This window comes from Lepisosteus platostomus, chromosome 5, assembly GCF_059453375.1.
Source record: "Lepisosteus platostomus isolate fLepPlt1 chromosome 5, fLepPlt1.hap1, whole genome shotgun sequence".
In the NCBI taxonomy this organism is placed as follows: Eukaryota; Metazoa; Chordata; class Actinopteri; order Semionotiformes; family Lepisosteidae; genus Lepisosteus; species Lepisosteus platostomus.
The window spans coordinates 5,225,957-5,241,187 of record NC_142615.1 but is presented as its reverse complement, the minus strand read 5'-3'; the positions used below and the strand labels follow the sequence as shown (position 1 = coordinate 5,241,187).

General features: G+C 48.8%; 2 protein-coding genes across 30 annotated transcripts in view; one reads left to right on the top strand and one right to left on the bottom strand.

Moving 5' to 3' along the window:
* LOC148662626 (uncharacterized) overlaps positions 1-15,231 on the bottom strand; it is a 783,119-nt gene that overhangs the window by 545,735 nt on the left and 222,153 nt on the right. The window lies entirely within an intron of this gene.
* The window catches only part of LOC148662628 (uncharacterized), a 224,638-nt gene that overhangs the window by 23,860 nt on the left and 185,547 nt on the right, over positions 1-15,231 (top strand). For 20 of the 29 annotated variants that reach the window (XM_088632156.1, XM_088632160.1, XM_088632157.1 and 17 more), the window contains 2 exons: positions 6,842-7,057; positions 7,424-7,639. In XM_088632156.1, the coding sequence (XP_088488282.1) occupies positions 6,842-7,057; positions 7,424-7,639 (432 nt within the window). Of the gene's footprint in view, positions 1-610; positions 678-805; positions 951-1,308; positions 1,504-1,638; positions 1,768-2,145; positions 2,251-2,348; positions 2,400-2,975; positions 3,033-4,549; positions 4,637-4,962; positions 5,087-5,253; positions 5,367-5,644; positions 5,699-6,029; positions 6,102-6,841; positions 7,058-7,423; positions 7,640-15,231 lie in introns of all 29 variants that reach the window. The other 9 variants (XM_088632164.1, XM_088632163.1, XM_088632162.1 and 6 more) reach the window with 6 other exon arrangements.

The following is a 15,231-nucleotide window of genomic DNA, read 5'->3' as shown; positions in this document are numbered from 1 at the left end:
ACTGACTGATACGGTGTTACCCTGCTCTGATCTGTCAGTGTGTGATTGATACTGTGTGTTACGGTGCTCTGAGCTGTCAGTGTGTGATTGATACTGTGTGTTACACTGCTCTGATCTGTCAGTGTGTGATTGATACTGTGTGTTACACTGCTCTGATCTGTCAGTGTGTGATTGATACTGTGTGTTACCCTGCTCTGAGCTGTCAGTGTGTGATTGATACTGTGTGTTACCCTGCTCTGATCTGTCAGTGTGTGATCAGTACTGTGTGTTACCCTGCTCTGAGCTGTCAGTGTGTGATGAGTACTGTGTGTTACTCTGCTCTGATCTGTCAGTGTGTGATGAGTACTGTGTGTTACCCTACTCTGATCTGTCAGCGTGTGATTGCTACTGTGTGTTACCCTGCTCTGTTCTGTCAGTGTGTGATGAGTACTGTGTGTTACCCTACACTGATCTGTCAGCGTGTGATTGCTACTGTGTGTTACACTGCTCTGATCTGTCAGTGTGTGATCAGTACTCTGTGTTACGCTGCTCTGATCTGTCAGTGTGTGTATTTATTTATGCAGTCATGCTTGAATTGGTCCTTGTTCCTGTTTTTTCTTTGTCTAAACAGGATTATTGTGACTTGGGACAGTAGCAGTCATGGGCAATTCTGATTCTCATAACCTGTGGGAGAGAAGGTACTATTACGATTTAAACTCAAATGCAAATGCGTCCAGGACAGCTGGTCCGGCCATTCAAGTCCTGTGCTGTCTTTGGCTGTGGAGTGGCTCTGATCGCGTCGCGGTCTCTCTCTCCTCTGCTCCAGCATGTCTTTAGACCCCCTGATTCCTGAGCCTGAGCAGGAGGAGGTAGAGAGCCCCCTGCTGTCAGAGCCTCAGTGCTCCAGCTCCTTGGGCAGTTCCTCCATGCCTGAAATTATCCAGTGTGACCACGAGTTCACGAGAGAGGAGGTGAGTTGTGGTTTTGTTTTCTGCTGGGTGACACAGAGGCTGGCTTATGGAACGCTGGGTCTCTTCTTCATGACGCCACCAGCCTGCCAACCAGGCTACAGGGGGCATTTTGAAACCCAGATGCACTTGCGCCGCCCTGCTGGGGAATCCTGGTGTTGCAGGTGCACAGTGTACACCGTGGGATGGGTGGACATTAACTGACCTGTGATCCTCGTGCAGTGGCAAGCACGCTAACCAAGGTGATATCTGAGAGAGGCGCCCTTCCAGTGAGCATCAGCACTCTGCTCCACACTCCCACTGCCCTCTGTGTAAAGTTAAATGCCTCCTGGTCTCAGTTTTAAATGTGTTCCACCTCCAGGGCCCTGGCAGGCCCATTCAGCTGGTCCAGGCCAGGCCTGATGGCTCCCTCCTGTTCCAAGAGGACGTGCTTCGGCAGTGCTTCCTGTGCTCAGATGTGAGGGAGACTCCGGTGTGCGTGGTGTCTATTGTTGGGGAGAGGAGGAAGGGCAAGTCCTTCCTCCTCAACTACCTCCTTCGCAAGCTGTCTAACATGGTGAGAGCACCCCACCCCCTCCAGTCTCTGTGTAAAGCAGGGTCTTATGGCCCTGACATCCCACCCCCACCACTCTCTGTGTAAAGCAGGGTCTTATGGCCCTGGTTGTGAATGCTCCCTTTTTTGTGAACTCAGGACGAGTGGGACAGGATGAGTGACAGTGAGCCTCTGCGAGGGTTCGAGTGGCTGCCTGGAACTGAGACCATGACGAAGGGTGTGTTCATCTGGAGCCAGCCTCTGTTCCTGGAGACGCAGGAGGGCAAGGCAAGCACCGTCCGAGCTGGGAATTTGTCTGTTGTAGGGGGTACGACTCAATGGCTCAGACAGGCGCTGGTCCAACTCAGTCTTTCACAGACCCTGCAGGCATCCTGAACAGGCAGGAACAAGAGCTATTCTGCCCCTCACCAGCCCCTGGGACCCCCTTGTCCACACTCGGGGTATCTGTGTGAAACCGGAAACCGTTCTCTGCTCAACAGTGGGAAGATTCAGGTCATTGAGCCATTGGCTGGGCAGCTTGCTCCACACTCCCCCCACCCTTTGTGTAAAGCTCTTCCAGCTGTGTCTTGGTACTGGAGGGAAGGGGGGGACAGATGACCACTGCAGCTCTGCTCTGAACACTCTGTCTCTGTCCCCTCTGTCCAGTTGGCCGTCTTCCTGGTGGACACTGAGGGCTCCCTGGATCTGTCGCGGGAGATGGAGCTGAGCGTGAAGCTGTGTGCCCTGAGCGTCTTTCTCAGCTCGCACGTGGTGAGAATTGTGGGGCCTTGTCCCACCTTCCGGGGTGACTGTGAGCCCCTTGCTGCATCCCAGAGAGCTCACCTGTCCCCCCCTGTCCTCTCTCCCAGATCTTCAACGTCCACGCTGATGTGAAGATAACAGACCTGGACTACCTGGAGGTACAGCGCTTGGCCGCGGTCTTATCCCCCCGATGTGCTGCCCAGCGCCTGGGCAAGGGAGCTGTGGTGCAGCTGGGGGCTGAAACCAGGAGCCTCTCGGTATCACAGGTCCTTCAGCTGGGACTGTGGACCGGGGTGTGAGTTCGCCCCCTGCTGGTGACATGTGGCATTGAGTGCAGCACTGCATGACTCGAGGTGCTGTTGTGTGTGATGCTCTGTGCTGCCTGGTTTCCCTCACACGGCTATATGAGTAGGCCAGTCCCATCTTTCCCAATAATGATAATGTTTCTTTATTAGCCCCTATACAATTTCTTGCATTAGGAATGTGATTGTATTTGTATTTGTTTTATATGTGCATCCATGTTTTTATGAGTGCCTGTGTCTCTATCAGATTGTCTGACAGGTTCAAATTGTGTCTCAGGATTATTGCCATGAGTGGTAAATTACACTGTTGCCAAAACAGAGATAATTAACTCTGCAATTACAGACAGTTTTAATAGAGAGAACCGATGGCTGTCTCTCTCTGTCTCTGCCTGCCTCTGACACACAGATGGCCTGTGTTTACTCTGTTTGCAGCTGCTGCATCTTGTGGTACAAAAGGGGGGAGCCGCCTTTGACCTGCAGCATTTTCAGGTTCGAACTTTACTCTTCAGTGAACATAAAAAAGATCAGATCTGTTTTATCACCTGCAAACCAGGTGATGTCTCTCTTACCTGGACATGTAAAAATAACATGTTATAATAAACTTTATTTTATGTAAAGAAACATATAATAGGTTAATTCCAGGCTGAAAAGAGAAGAAACCTTTCTGTTTTCTCTCTTCTCTTTTCAGCAGGGAATAAACCTGTTACTTGTTCCTTTGCAGCCTACGCATGCTGACACAGCTACCCACCTGAACTACTTTATTTTATGTAGCATGTTTTAAAAGTATCATCTCAAAGTTCTTAACTTTAGAAAACCATTATAAGCAAATGACAAAGAATATAAAATAACAAATAAGTAAGACAGGTGGTTCGAGGTGCAGCAGTAGTCACTAATTAAGTATAAGTAAGTAATTAGTTCAATAAAAGCCTTTCAGAACAGAAAGGTTTTGATTCTAGATTAGAAAGAGCTCAGGGAGTGTGATTCTCTGATGTACTTGGGGATACATTTCCAGAGCTCTGGGGCAGAGCAAGAGAAGACCCTGTCACCCATAGAGTGTAGACATGCTTGGGAGACAGTTAGGAGACCAGAGTTAGAAGAGCGAAGGTTGTGAGGTGGGGAGTAGGGCGATAATAGCTCAGACAGGTACTGAGGTGCCAAGCCATGTAGAGCCTTATAGGTGAGCAGGAGGATTTTGAAGTTGATCTGAAACCTGACAGGACGCCAGTGCAGGGACTCCAGGATAGGAGTAATGTGATCACTTGCACCTGATCAGGAAGTCAAGCTAGGGTCACTCCTAAGTTCCTCAATTTTGATTGAAATTCCAGCACAGTGCTGTCCACATACAGGGCTACTACACTGGCTTTACCATAGTAGTACACAGGTGCTGAGCAGCATGACTTCAGTCTTGTTGTAGTTTAAGCTAAGGAAATTTGGAGTCACCCAGGCTTTTCTATTAGAGATGCAGTCAGTGCAGAGACAGCCACTTCAGTGTCAGGCTTAGTACAGATATAGCTTTAAGCATCATCAGCGTAGAAATGACAGATCAGACCATGTGATCTTAATAACTGACCACCTAGATACAGGTCGATGCTGAATAGTAGAGCCCCCAGCATCAGATAAGACCTGAACCATTTGGGAGCAGTGTCAGAAACTGCAAACACAGTCTCAACATGAGAGAGTAAGATATCATGGTTAACAGTGACGAAAGCAGCACTGAAGTCTAGAAGTATAAGGATAGGATGAGAAACAGAGTCTGAAGCCATAAACAGATTGTTTGCATGCAGTGTCCATTTGGAAGAAAGCAGACTTGCAGGCATCATAACAGCAGTCAGAATTAACTCAGAGTAGTGATTAAGCTAATCAATCTCTTGGGACAAGAAGGATTTCAATCATTCTCATGCACGTGTTATTACTTGAGCTGACAGAGGCTCTTCTATAGAGATAGATAAGATTTCATGACTTTGTAAGGTGAGCTGATATGAGATCTTTCTCAATCTCTAATAAAGGGATTTGAGTTCCTGGTGCGGGACTGGACACAAACTCAGGAATTTGGACAGACTGGAGGATCCCGACACCTGGAGAAAATCATCCAGGTAGGAGAAGTACTGTGGACCTTATATATATATAGCCCTGACCTGTACTGAGAAAGAAAGATAGGTACTGATTCTCTAGACTGATCAGGAGCTGCAACAGTGCCACCTACAGGCCACAGACTAAAGAGACTCAGTTCCTCCAGCCTGTCAGTGTGGGACACTCCCTTCAGACTGAAGAGACTCAGTTCCTCCAGCCTGTCGGTATGGGACACTCCCTTCAGACTAAAGAGACTCAGTTCCTTCAGGCTGAGAGCTGTATTGTTTCAGACACAGAGGGCTGGCATCCTACCCCTTTCCTGAGTCGACATGTCTGTCTGTGCTTTCAGCGCCTGGAGGAGTCTAGGACAAACAAGCAGGCTCTGAGGATCCTCAAGGAGAAGAGGCCACGCTGTCACCTTATGCCCTTTCCTGGGGACATACTGCTTTGGAGCCAACAGGGAACCATGCAAGGTAAAAACCAGACAGCTCCACTTCCAGAGCAGTGTCACTGAGGAGCCACAGGGAGGCGGTGTTGAGCTGTGAAAATTAGATCCCCTAGTAGTCCAGTCTAAGTTCAAGACTATAGAGCTTCAAGATCTTCAGTTGACTCATCTGTTTCCTTGTTGTGTGTTTCTAAGAAATGAATGAACAGTTTCAGCACTGCCTGAAAGAGTTCATCAACCACATTGGCCAGGTCCTGCAGACGACACGGTCAAACCTGACAGGAAAAACACTGGCAGGGATATTCAAGGTAAGACATTATTCACTGAACCAATCAACATCCATCACTACACCACTAGGGTACAACACCTCAAAGAGCAGCGTAGAAACCAGTACAGTAAAGTAAAGCCCAGTGAGATCATGCTAGAAACACAGTACAGTGCAGTAAACTACAAGTCATACAATGTGTACAGGGTGATGCGAACCATCAGCTGTTCTAATGTGATTTCTGTCAGTTGTTGAGAATGAATTGTCACAGAAAGAGTTAAGCCCAGTGAAGCCTCACTTACCTTATTATTTTCTCTGTAGGAGATGGCACATGTGATTCTGAAAAGCAACTACAGAATTTCCTGTCCTGCAGAGGTGAGTCTCTCTCTTTCCTGCTGACCCAGAAAATCTTTTAATCCTTTCTCTGTTGCTGTCTTCAGTCCATTCAGAATAAGGAGACTCAGTTCCTCCAGCCTGTCAACATAGGACACTCCCATCAGACTAAAGAGACTCAGTTCCTCCAGCCTGTCAGTGTGAGACACTCCACTCAGACTAAAGAGACTCAGTTCCTCCAGCCTGTCAGTGTGGGACACTTCCCTCAGACTTAAAGAGACTCAGTTCCTCCAGCCTGTCAGGGTAGATTATTACTTGAAACGTGTTTCTGGGCATCTCTGATTCCAGAATACCCCTTTGCTTCCTTCTCCAGCTCATCTATGCCCTCTACCAGAAAACTCTCCAGCGGGTGAAGCAGGAGTTCACCATCTTTCTGAGTGAGCAGGTAAGAGAGTGTGTGATAGACAAAGAGTGTGACAGTGTAAGTATTAGAGTGTGAGAGAGTGTGGGTACGTATGTGTGTGTTTGAGTGCCTGGGCTTGAATATGCCCGACCCCACACAGGGGATGAGGAGGACTGTGGTACAGAAGGAGGAAGAGCTGCTGGACCGTGTGCAGGGTGAAGTCAGTCCACAGGATTCCCAGCAGCTCTCACAGTTCCTGAGCTCTGAGCGAGTGAAGTTCCTGAAGGAATACAATCTCCTCATCATCGAGAGGGCGAAGGAGGACTTCACTAACCTGTGTGTGTATGAGCGAGACAGTGTGTGAGAAACTGGAGTGGGGGGGTGTGAGAGAGTGTGCAGGGGAGAGTCTATGTCCGTGAGTGTGTGTGTGTATGAGCGAGAGACAGTGTGTGAATGAGAGAGAGTATGTGAGAAACTGGGGAGAGGAGAGTATGTGTGCGTGTGAGAGAGAAACAGGGAGGATGTGAGAGTGTAAGTGTGTGACAAACGTAAAGGGTGTGAGAGCGTGTGTGTGTGAGAAACAGGGAGGGTGTGAGAGTGTGTGAGAGTGTTTGTCAGAGACAGTGTGTGTGTAATCTACTGGGCTCCACTGGGGTGTCTTCTGCTTGTGTCTGGGGTATCTTGAGGTGGGCTCCTGCTTGTGTCTGGGGAGCCCTGAGCAGTTTGGGGGGCGTAGTGTGATGCCCTCTGCTCTAAAGTGACCCTGTGCTCTGTTTCCTCAGAGAAAGATCATGCACGACCCCACACTGGGGATAAAGGGAAATGTGGAACAGAAGGAGAAAGAGCTGCTGGCCTGTGTGCAGGGTGAAGTCAGTCCGCAGGATTCCCAGGAGCTCTCACAGTTCTTGAGCTCTGAGCGAGAGAAGTTCCTGAAGGAATACACTCTCCTCATCATCGAGAGGGCGAAGGAGGACTTCACCAACTTTCTGAATGAGCAGGTGAGTGTGTGAGTGTGTGAGAATCTGGGAGGGTGAGAATGTGTGAGAGTGTAAGTGTGTGAGAAACAGGGAGGATGTGAGAGTGTGAGAGAGTGTTTGTCAGTGACAGTGTGTGTGTAATCTACTGGGCTCCACTGGGGTGTCTTCTGCTGGTTTCTGGGGTATCCTGAGGTGGGCTCCTGCTTGTGTCTGGGGTATCTTGAGGTGGGCTCCTGCTTGTGTCTCGGGTATCTTGAGGTGAGCACCTGCTGGTTTCTGGGGTATCTTGAGGTGGGCTCCTGCTTGTTTCTGGGGAGCCCTGAGCAGTCTGGGGGGTGTAGTGTGATGCCCTCTGCTCTAAAGTGACCCTGTGCTCTGTTTCCTCAGAGATCGATCATGCACGACCCCACACTGGGGATAAAGGGGAATGTGGAGCAGAAGGAGAAAGATCTGCTGTCCCGTGTGCAGGGTGAAGTCAGTCAGCAGGATTCCCAGGAGCTCTCACAGTTCCTGAGCTCTGAGCGAGAGAAGTTCCTGAAGGAATACAATCTCCTCATCATCGAGAAGGCGAAGGAGGACTTCACCAACTTTCTGGATGAGCAGGTGAGTGTGTGTGTGTGTGTGAGAAACTGGGAGGGTGAGAGAGTGTGGGAGAGAAACTTGGAAGGTGTGAGAGAATGTGTGTGATCGTTTGTGTGTATGAGAGAGAGATTGTGTGTGTCTGAGACATGGGGAGGGTGTGAGAGAGTTTGTGAGAAACGGGGAGGGTTTGTGAATGTGAAAGAGTGGTTGTCAGTGACAGTGTGTGTGTAATCTACTGGGCTCCACTGGGGTGTCTTCTGCTTGTGTCTGGGGTATCTTGACGTGAGCCCCGAGCAGTTCAGGACGTAGTGTGCTGCCCTCTGCTGTAAAACGACCTTGCGCCCTGTTTCCTTAGAGAAAGATCAAGCAGAGAAAGACCTGCTTGTTTTTGGGGTGTCCCGGGGGAGCCACTTGCTTATTTCTGAGGTGTCCGGGGGAAGGTCAAAGGATGTAGGGACGACCGTTTGCACTGAAGTGACCTTGCTCCCTCTTTTCCATAGGGAAAGGTACTGCTGAAACTTCCAAACAAGATGAAGGAGACAGTGGAGAGAAAGGAGAAGGAGCTGCTGGACTGCGTGCAGGATCAAATCGAATTCAAACTGTATTTCGAGGAGTATACAGAGTATAAAGCGTTTATGGCTGCTGAGCGTAAGAAGTTCCTGCAGAATTACAACATAGAGTTTGGCGTGAAGGTGGGCTGTATAGTGACCGCGACTGTGCTGACCACGACTGCGGGTGTGGCCGGAGGCCTGATTGTCGGTGGCATTATTGCTGCGGAGGTTGGGGTTGGGGTGGCAACTAGTGCGGGGGTGGGGGCGTTGTCAGCCATCGTCAAGTTCTTCACGAAGAAGAAGCCGGAACAGTGACACCCACCCTCTCGAACCCCGAGCCAGACCCACAGAGAGACTATCGAATCCATTCTTTATCCTCAGGGGTCTTTTCTTCACTAGAGACCACAGGTACAGGGTGCAGACAAGGGAACCACTGTGTGCTGTGCAGAAGGGTGAACAGTAGGGGGCGCTACAGCCCCAGGTGGAGTTTTCAGTAATGAGGAAATTCCTGGATATGCACTAGAGGCCATTGGTGCAGATGACTCCCTCTCTGTGTCCACAGTGCCCAACGTTCTCCTACAGACCTTGATATGAACCCTGTCCAGCAGCCCTCCTGCTGTGGTGGGAACAGAAATCATCTGGATTTCTCTCCTTCCCCTGTTACAGAGACTCAAACCAGCACAAGCCCTTAAACACTTTGCTCAGTCAGGTGGGTTTGAGTCCTTTATATGACTCTACAGCACCTATAACAAAGAAATAATTAGCTATTTTTTCCTCAGGCCTTCATTAATTGAGCGTTCATTAGCAAAGGGCAACTTCACTACAGTTGTGAATTGAGACTTCACTGGTGCAGGCTAACTTCTCCCCAGGTCTACAGTTGTGAAGTGAGACTTCACTGGTGCAGGGTAACTTCTCCCCAGATCTACAGTTGTGAAGTGAGACTTCACTGGTGCAGGGTAACTTCTCAGGTCTACAGTTGTGAATTGAGAATTCACTGGTGCAGGGTAACCTCTCCCCAGGTCTACAGTTGTTATGAATCCTCACTAGTGGAGTGTAATGTCTCCTTAGGCCTACAGCTAGCAGGACCTATAAGCCTGCCTGACAGGTTTTTGAACTCGGGATCAGACAGGACTCTTTGTGTACTTCATGTTTCAGGATGATTGTGTCTTTCAGAGATTAAAATGAATAAAAACTACATATCTCAGGTGTCTGTGGGTTTTCAGTCTGACTCCAGCAATTTCCAATCACCTTTGAAATATCTCTGTGCTTCGTCACTAAACTACAACTCCATTCTACCCACAATCCTCCCAGAAGAAGCCCACATGACCACAGGAGAACATGCAAACTCCACCCAGATAACACCCCAGGACCAGAACTGAAATCAAGGCACCAGAGCCACGAGACAGCAATACTAACAACGGCTTGGTTTAAGATCTGATGTTTTCACACTGCTGCCTTCAAGCTGTTGTGCAGCAAAGTCCTCTCTGTCAGAATTGTATTTCAAGTCTAAGTTCTGAAACTAATTGTCTCTTCTAGAAAATCAAACTGCAATTAAAATGCTGCCGAGCCTGTTGAGTCAATTTAGTCAAACAGAAAACATACAGCTGGTGCATATATATATATACATCTGCATTCATAATATTGGGAACTATGAAAAAAAATAAAAGAGACTAATCTCTTGGTATAAATTGAAAGACCAGTGTCCCAGTATTCCCAGAGCAATCCCAGACAGCCTGAGTGAGGAGACCCTGCAGTCAGACTGGAGCACTGTCTCCCCTGCAGTCACACTCCCCTGTGGACACGACACATAACAACACAGCTTGGCAATTTCACCAGTAAAAAAAAGTGAAAGATTCTACACACATTATACTGAGAGAGCTGGACTGTACACACACCTTATACTGGGAGAACTGGACTCTACACACACCTTGTACTGAGAGAACAGGACTCTACACACACCTTGTACTGAGAGATCTGGACCCTACACACAACTTGTACCGAGAGAACAGGACTCTTGACACAACTTGTACCGAGAGATCTGGACTCTACACACAACTTGTACCGAGAGATCTGGACTCTACACACAACTTGTACCGAGAGAACAGGACTCTACACACACCTTGTACCGAGAGATCAGGACTCTACACACACCTTGTACTGAGAGAACAGGACTCTACACACAACTTGTACTGAGAGAACAGGACTCTTGACACACCTTGTACTGAGAGAACAGGACCCTACACACAACTTGTACTGAGAGATCTGGACCCTACACACAACTTGTACTGAGAGATCTGGACTCTACACACACCTTGTACTGAGAGAACAGGACTCTACACACACCTTGTACTGAGAGAACAGGACTCTACACACACCTTGTACTCATCCATCCACGGTGAGGACATGTCCCAAGTAGCTGACTTCAGTGGCGCAGATCGTGCTTTTCTCTGGGTTGAGTTGGACTCCTCGCTATCGGGACCGTTGTAGCACAGTGCGAAGGTCCCTGTCGTGTTCCTCCTTGGTTCTCCCATAGACCAAGATGTCATCAACAATCGCTGTCACGCCTTCGAGTCCTTCACATGTCTCATGGATTTTCCGCTGAAACTCGTCTTGAGCTGAAATTACCCCAAAGGGCAGGCGTAGGAATCTGTAGCGCCCAAACAACGTGTTGAACGTAGTTAGTTTTGATGACTCTTCTGTGAGCTTGACAGCCCAATAACCTGACCTACAGTAGCATCCAGGACACTGAAATAGCGCGCTCCAGCCAACTTTGGTGTAATGTCCTCAAACGTCAGCAAGGGGTAGTGTGGACGTTTGAAAGCCTTGTTCAGATCCCTTGGATCAAGGCATACTCGGAGTTTACCCGTGCGAGGTTTCTCCACCACCACAAGTGCATTAACCCATTCCATTGGCTCTGTGACTCGGCCAATGATGCCGGACTTCTCCATGTTGTGCGACTCCTCCTTAAGACGGCTCCGCAGTGCATGAGGTATGCGTCTCGGTGGGTATACTACAGGAAGTGCATTTGGTTTGAGGTGGATAGTGCATTCACCTGCAAAAAGCCCAATTCCTGTAAAGACATCTGCAAAATCTTGTAAGATTGGCTTTGTCTCAGTGGGAGGGGTGGTCACAGATAAGACTAGTTTAATAAGGTCCATGTCTAAACATGCTTTTAGTCCGAGTACTGGAGGTGCATGAGTGTCTACAATATAAAAGTCCAGACACATTTCTCTGTCCTTGTACTTGCATTTCAGGGTGCATGCGCCTTTTACAGCCAGTTACTATCCGCCAGAACCTGACAGTCTGCGAGACGTGGGCTGCAGCACAGCGTCACTTTTAAACTTGTCATATTCAAGCAGAGGAACGACGCTAACCTGAGCACCTGTATCTAACTTCAACTTTATTACCGTTTGTGCGTTTCCTTTGATGTCTACCAAAACCTGTTCAATGGCGGAGCTCGGGTTTTTCGTGCGACACACCGAGTCGACGCACATCTCCACGTCTTCGGATTCCGGGCTTTTTCCCCAAACCCCTTTCCCTCGTCTGGAGCGGCTCGCTTTTGCAAAGTGGTTCAATTTCCCCACACGTTAGGCGCCACTTGCCTTCTGCCGGGCAAACGTCCTGTTCGCCGTGAGCCTTATGTGGCACTGGGCTCCCCACTCCGGTCTAGCGCCTCCTGCTCGGGCGGGTTTCTCAGCTGAACTGCGAGTCCCTGCGCTCTCGCGCGGGCTGCGCGCGCTGCTGCTGCTGCCCCTCGTTCTCGGCTGGGTTTTGCGCCGAGTCGTGAGACCCAACGACGCCTATGGCCCCGTCTGGCGTCAATTCCGAACCGACGCTCGACGGCTTTTCTCTTCCCTGTCGGTGAACGTACTCCGGAAACGATGCGGTCCCTTACCACCCCCCGTTTACTATCCGAGTAACTCCAGTCCTTCCACAGGGAGCCGCGGCTCTGTCACAAAACTGTCCGACCGGTTTGCCGGCTCCCCGTACTCTCTCTTGAAATCTATATCGAGCAAAACGTAACGTTCGTTTTCGGCTGAACGTGCGCTTCAAAACGGTCATGATGGGTTTCGGGTACCTTCGCCTCCTCCGCGTCCGGTGTCCGTGTGTTGTGTACGTCTCTGCCCTTCTCTCCGACCCCCAGGAGAAGATACCCGCAGAGCTCTTCCTGTCCTGTCGTCTTGAGCCCGTTAGCTCCTGCGTCCACTCTGGCCTGTTACCCTGAGCAACCGTTATTCCCGCTCAGCCCTCCACCAATCAACATGCAGTTTCACTGCTGACGCACACAAATATCACATCCCCTTTCTTTTCATTTGAGTTAGGGACCAACACAAGAATAACTACCTCTTGTAGTCCTAATGAGCTTCCTTTGCAAAAATTGACCTAAGCAACGCTTACTGCGCGCTTCACTTAACATCAGGATCATAACGCTATAAAAACAAACAATAACTTAACATGGCTAGCCCTCAGCTACTTGCTGACATCAGTATATTTCAACTCCTATGTAATGACTTAAACCCTATCAACAACAACCACCAAAACTTTTCATAACCTATCAGTACAGTTGCAATTACAATGTTTTGTTATTATGATTAGGGCAGCGATCCGCCTACACTCCTCCAAATATTACAAATATTACAGTTCCAAAACCACACTTCTCCGCGGTGTAAAGGAAGCGTCTACGGCAGCTACAGTCTGGTCATATGTACCCTTTTCTCCATCCATATCTTGTATTCCGTATCCAAATCCGGAGCTCCGAGGTTCAGTGGAAGCGGTGGAGAAAGCTGGGCGTGAGCAAAGCGTCTCGACGCGGCGGCCGTCTCTTCCGTGGCGCAACAAAACAGTCTGAAAATTCAAGAGTTCGTTTCCACCCGGCGAGAGAACTAAAATGTGCAGCGTCCTGCTCGCTTCGAGTTCGTCAAGCACTCATCTCTCGTCGCCATAAATGCTGCGCATTTTAATAAAGAGCCGTTCTTCTATTATTCTGACTATTTTATTAACTACACAGATCACGTCCTTACACCATATATTCCCGCCTTCTGCTCTCTCGCGGTGTCGACTCACTGTAACACAGTTTCTAGCAGGAAGTAGCTCCCTGCAGCGTCTCTGCCCTCTGTGAAAACAAGTCGGAACCAAAACCTGAGAGTCTAAAGGGTCCAGACTCGTCAGATTCATTCCAACCGCTGTGTCGGAAGGTTCGTGAGATTCCAACAGCGGTTGGAATGAATTTGACGAGTCTGGATTCTGTTTTACACCCCTCTGTGTCTCAGAACCTTCATTCGAAGGGCCTTTAATTAAAGGGGTTCTGTTTTACACCCCTCTGCTCCGACTGTATTCAATGCCCTCCATTTGCTGTCTCCTCTCATTGTGTATTTTCATGGTTTCCTGTTTCTGGGTTCTGGGTCAAGTGCTTTTGTTCTCTGCTGGTCACTGTAGGGGGTGATCGTGACTCTCTCTGGTCCTCAGCCCTCCTTGTTGTCTGGATGCCAGAAAGCAGATAAACTATCAAGCATGTTTCTTCCTTGATCTGTACGTCGCCATATTTATCTTGTTCTCTCACGTTTTCTTCCTCAATGAGAAGTGCCCTTATCCACTTCTCAGGGGTTTTGATAATGCTGAGCTGGATCTTAAGTCCCTGAACAAATGTGTTGCGGAATTAAGCGCCAAAATTCCCATCATTCCCAGGAGTCTGGGGTTTTCAGACGCATCTAAATCCTGCATCATTTCAAATGGTCTGGATCCGAACAGTCTCGACACAGATCAGGCACAGATGCCAACTGCAGAATCATAAACTGCATCAGAGTGCTTCAGTAATTCTGAGAGGCTGGTTACCTGTCTGTCTCTATCTCCACAGAGAAGAGGAGAGTGGTGATGCGTGTGGGACTCCAATTGGATAAAGGGATGAACCCTAATGACACTGGAGTGAGAGAATATCTCTTAAACCAGATAGGTGCTGCCAGCCTTCAGAGCCAGGAATCCCGAAAGGGCTTTTATGTGCTGGAGTGCGACAGAGTCTGCACAGGACTCATGTCTAACCTGGGTTAAGAGAGACCCCACTGAGTGTATTGAGTTGGCTAGTGTACAGTGTGTAGAATTATATATCTATATAATAAAGACAGTTTGAATATTACTGGATCAGTGTACAGTGTGGAGAATTATATATCTGTAATGATCAGGACTGTGTGAATATTACTGGATCAGTGTACAGTGTGGAGAATTATATATCTATAATGATCAGGGCTGTGTGAATATTACTGGATCAGTGTACAGACTGTACTAGTTACACTCAGGGTGATGGATCAGTATTGCTGGCTGGTGCTCCAGTCCAGATCCAGCCCTGCTCTCAGGCAGTCTGTGCTCTTCTTGTCTGTCCAGATGAGGGGGCTGCTGTCCAGGCACACTGGGATGAACAGAATCAGTTTGAAATGGAAGGAGCGGAAGGATGGGCTGGTTTTCCACCCTGAGGAAGACGAAGGTGAGATATGGGACCCCAGTTTCACTAAATCACTGCAGTGTGTCTTTGTGCTGCTGAGTGTGGACTCACCACACTCATTTGATTACTGGCTTGTCCGGCTCTTCCAGTACTGAGTGTGTGTTTGCTCTCTCTGTTCAAGGTAAGGTGTGTGTAGGGTCTTGTTCTCTCAGTACAGTATGTGTAGTGTGTAGCTCCCTCCTTACAGTTGTCAAGGTGTGTGTAGAGTCCAGATCTCTCAATACAAGGTGTGTGTGTAGAGTCCTGTTCTCTCAGTACAAGGTGTGTGTAGAGTCCATATCTCCTAGTACAAGGTGTGTGTCACGATTATAGTCCCCCCTCCTTAAGGGTGGTCCAGCCCTTACACTTTAGACTTAATTCTGTGCACCTGACCCCTTTTCCCAGCCCACCTTAAAAGGTCCCGTTAAGGTTTTAATCTCTGTTCCCGTTCCCTGTCCACCGGTTCCGACCCGGTTCATGGTTTTAATTCCTTGTTTGGATGGGTCACCTGGCTATGGACTTATTCTTGTGTTTTTCGATTCCCTCTATGGATTACTTCTGGATTGTTTGCCTCGGCCACACCTCCCCCG